The 4,557-nt window shown below is 36.4% G+C and overlaps 1 protein-coding gene across 1 annotated transcript; it reads right to left on the reverse strand.

Annotated features, from left to right (window-relative positions):
- Positions 1 to 3,271: 3,271 nt before the first annotated feature.
- On the reverse strand, positions 3,272 to 4,231 carry LOC119643118 (protein rhomboid-like; the record flags this gene model as incomplete). The annotated part of the gene is made up of 3 exons (XM_038042467.1): positions 3,272 to 3,674; positions 3,760 to 3,939; positions 4,088 to 4,231. Coding segments are annotated over 3 exons (546 nt in total), but the record flags the coding sequence as incomplete, so codon positions are not given.
- Between the last annotated feature and the right edge of the window lie 326 nt (positions 4,232 to 4,557).

A 4,557-nucleotide genomic window follows, 5' to 3' on the forward strand; every position in this document is an offset into this window, starting at 1 on the left:
ATAACAATATTTGTCGAACATGACTTTGTCAGACTCAAAATAAGGGACGCACATGTTGGGATTGTAGAAGAAGATTTTAACTCAAGACGGCTTCGAAAACTCCTATCAAGAGTATTTCTATAGGGGAATTAAAGATCGTCTTAAGCGTATTACTTCAATCTTTTAAAAGGGAGTGCTTACTAGCTCCATGAAAAAGTTGGAACAGTTTTTCCATTTAAACCGCCCTGGTTTATTCAAGTGGAAACCTTGCTTTTCAGGTTAGCGATAATTAATAATATAACTGACATGTAAGTCACATGGAATAAGTCCATAGAATAAATTTTTTTTCTTTTTTTACGGACTAACGCCACTAAATACTTTTTATACCCTTCGCTGAAGGACGGGAGTACACACATTCTTTTTCCATAATGTATGTAGTCCCCAAAACGAAGCTTCAGAAACCCTAGAAAGTGTATGTATTCTTGATCAGGACGAAATTCTGAATTGATTAAGCCACGTGTGTCCGGTGTTTATTATCGGCACTCTCCTGGTCGCAAAAATGAAGATATCGACTTCGAATTTGGTAGAAACAGTGGAAGATTTTTCACGCAGGTTGACATTGAAAATGGACTAAATTCGTCAAAGACTACATGTGCAATAAGGCGTAAATTGTATGCACTTCTCTTTCTCTAAACAAAAAATTGCGAATTTTTGCTCGTTATTTATCTACCACGAAAGATAGAAAGTTGAATTTTTCTAAATTTACACTATAGAGGGGCTTACTAATTATATATAAATATGGAAGACAATCTGCGCGATGGTACAAAGTTATACACGATTAAATTTTCATTTCTCTGCATGTCGTTGACGTTATGCATTTGTTACTGATAACGTAAGCACGAGAGAATGTTGAAAATTATTTCGCACATTCTTTACCTGAAGATATACTGTCTGTCTAAAAACTTATTAATTATGAACGTCACAAACTAAATAAGACGGTCGCCACTATATTGTAGATTAGTTTTTTCTTAACATACCCAGTTTATAGCCGGTATTCGATTTTTTTGCAATATTTTGAAATAACATTCTCTAGTGAAACACGGATAATATTTTCGATAAGTTGGGGTAAACATTTTTATACCCTACACCACTTGCAATACAAGGATATATGAAGTTTATGCGAATGTATATACAGAAATTTGTGGCAAGGGTTTAACGTGGGTTCCTGCCTGAAAGGCTTAACCCCACGGTGGCCCAAGCCACTTTTAAGCGTACTACGCCCCCTGGCGAGTTAGACAATCCCCACAGAGTAGGGGCCTAAACAGCACCAGAGTCCAGAACAGTTTGTTGTGTATGGAACAATAAACCCCACTTTGGTCAATGGCGAGGCCTAGCTGCACTCAATTGTTCCATTTTAGCTAGGAACTCGCCAACCACAACCACCACGAGTACTCCCCGAAGGGCCGCACCCAAGCAGTCAGGACTCACAAATTGATCAACTGACTGCTTCCGCCATAAGGCTTCCACTGTGCTGTTGATCAATTACCACCATTACCCACAGGCATCCGTGACATGTGTTCGAAAGTAAAAAATATGTAAAAGGGGAAAACTTATTCGTCATATCCCTTTTCCATTTTTGCATGTATTAATTAATTTACCAGACATCTTCTATCAATCGGCCAAAGGGAAGGCCGTCCGTCAATTCCTTTTTGCATTAATAGTATAATTAATTTATTTATTTATTAAGACTTAAGGACAAAGTCCATCATATACCCGCAGGCATACGTGGCTTTGTGAGGCGAGCTTCCTGACCCCCGTGGCTCCCAGTTTGTTTTGCAAAGCCTTTTGGCATACTTTGGGCGGTTGTTAAAAACAACCGTACTTGCTTCGGATTCTCCATACATTCCTGGTTGCCAGCACCAATGAACTACTTTTCTTCAAGATATATAGGTCTCGGGTATTGCACTGAACATGGCAGACTAATCTAATGCACTCTACCATGCACTCGGTAGATTACTACCTTCATCGTACTTAAATACCATTCAATATATTTCCTCGCTAGTAACTAGCTTATTGAGTAATAGCTCTTCTTCCAGCCAACCCCTCCAGCATCTCTCAGAAACTCGTCGCCGAGTTAGTAGCCCAAAACCTTAAACTCTTCTTAACCGGCCGAAGCCGTTGCCCGGGGATCACCGGTGGGAGGTGAGAGTTTCGGCACATCTATGCTTCCCATCAAAGCATAGTTCATCTCCCCAAAAGAGAGTATATACAATACGAAGACGGAGTTGAGATCTATCAGTCCATCTGTGCGTCTTGCATTTTTGTGTTCAACCTACAAGTGCTGGGATGAACTTTAGCAGGTCGATGCATTTTGGCACAAGAACGACTGCTGTTGGATCGTACTAATTTATCGACCATTTCCCATAAAACACCTTATTTTGAAAAACCATTCTATGAATAACTATAGGGTGGTGCACGGCATTTAATTTTGGGCCGTGGCCCACTATAATGTTTTTAGTTCTTCTCCGTCACCATTCTTACTAAAAAATTTCTCAAAAACATCAGCTCGCCTTAACGCTTAAAGACGCAAACTTTCTGGCATTTTTGATTCAATGCTTAGTGAATGGCTCATTATGCTCTTAGTGGAGATAGATCCAAATTTCTGTTAGTTGAAGATAAAATTCTATTACAGAGTGAAATCACTCTCTTTTCCTCTTTATTTCGCTTAATTATGCTCTTTATTTATTTATCTACAATTTTGATAAAAATGTACTTATCTCAGTAACGGAAACGGGTTGGGTAAGGAACGAAGTTGCACTCTTCCGGAAAGAGGTGTAAATTAGTTTTATTTGCTTTCGGAACTTAAAGTTTTTGTGGAGTATAAATAAGTGCAATTTTGTAAATGAAGTTATTTCGGCAAAAACTGAATTTTAGAGGCATCTAAAAAAATTCCCCGGAAGGGTCAATTTAAGTGGTGGGACAAAGCTGGCATTTGGTATTGTAGAATACATTTATAAAATTTCTCTCTTAATGATTTGTGGACATAAATGAATAATTACTTATATGATAGCTAATCACATATAGTATATCATATATATATATATATATATATATATATACGTTTGAATGCAAATTTGAAATAACTTTTATTAATATTTATTGACTTTTTCTTAACAACACAACCGTAGGCTAACGTAATATATGTAATAAATGGTAATGCATAGGAAAATAATAAAATGAATTACTAATTATAAACCTAAACAATAAAAGACTATAATTTTTTAACATTTAATTAACTATAAATAAATACGTTTACACTATAAATACAACAAATTATGTTAAATGGCTATTTATGTACCAAACATTTTGTTTATAGACAATGCTAAATGTGTAAGTAATCGATTTTACTTTTATAGGCACTTGGACAAAAAAGCATATACTTGCATATGTTTAATGTTTATTTTAAATAAACGCTATGTGCATGTGCTCGACATAGACTGTCTTTCACTTGTTGCGTAGACTAGAAAACCACTAATAAAACCGTTAATTGCACCAGCAATGTGAGCTTCAACACATATCCGTGGATTCATATTTCCATTCGCGATGGCGTGGTATGTCGTAAAACATACATCACTGAGGAATAAAATTACCATACATGTTAGTCGTAAGTAACGGTAAGTTAAGTAATGAAAATTCTGCGAAAAAGAAGGGGAAAAAAAAGTAAAAAAAAAATTCAAATCAAAATTCCTTATGTAAGTGTTTCGTTAGTAACTGACTGACCTTTATTAAATGTGGTAAGTGGCTCATCAACATACCATAGACACCGGCCGAAGCACCCATTAACGAAAGCTGTGGAAGTAAGTATAACGTGGCCAATGAACCAGAAACAACGCCCGCCATATAGACAATCGCCACTCTCAGATGCCCTTGTTCTATCTCCAAACATACGCCAATCAACAACTATGCTCAGTGTATGCACAAAATCATTCAATCGTATCGTATCGACAGGCGGGCGAAAGGTGAAGAGATGTTAGCGAGATTTCACACATAAAGTTATAATATATAAGTGTGCAGGTGTATGTATGCGTATATCGTATTATAAATTTACCTGCAGGCATATGTTCATTGTCAGATGAAATAGATCGGAATGTAAAAGCATATATGATATGAAACGCCAATACTGGTGTTTATATTTGGGTATAAACATTAAGTGTTCGATTAAACATTTACTGTTTAATAAATATATGGAGATCTGTAGGAAAATTGATCAAGAAGGTAACATCTTTAGTATAAAAACAAGTGAAAATGCCATAGTGAGGAACGGCCCACTATTAAATACTCTACACCACTTTGCTTAATACAGGTGTTTGTATAACGACCTTTTCAAATATGATACTATATACGAAGTGGTCCGATCCAAAGCGTTTTTAATAGTTAAAGCATGTCAGTGTAACACACTTAGTTAAAATATCTCAAAAATGGCGATCTATAGCTTAGATCGATCCAGAAAGTCATCATGAATCGAAGCCCCCTTTTCGCAGAAACTTAATATATCCTTGCACAACAAGCAGTGCAGAG

This window comes from Glossina fuscipes, unplaced genomic scaffold, assembly GCF_014805625.2.
Source record: "Glossina fuscipes isolate IAEA_lab_2018 unplaced genomic scaffold, Yale_Gfus_2 56033, whole genome shotgun sequence".
NCBI classification, from domain to species: domain Eukaryota; kingdom Metazoa; phylum Arthropoda; class Insecta; order Diptera; family Glossinidae; genus Glossina; species Glossina fuscipes.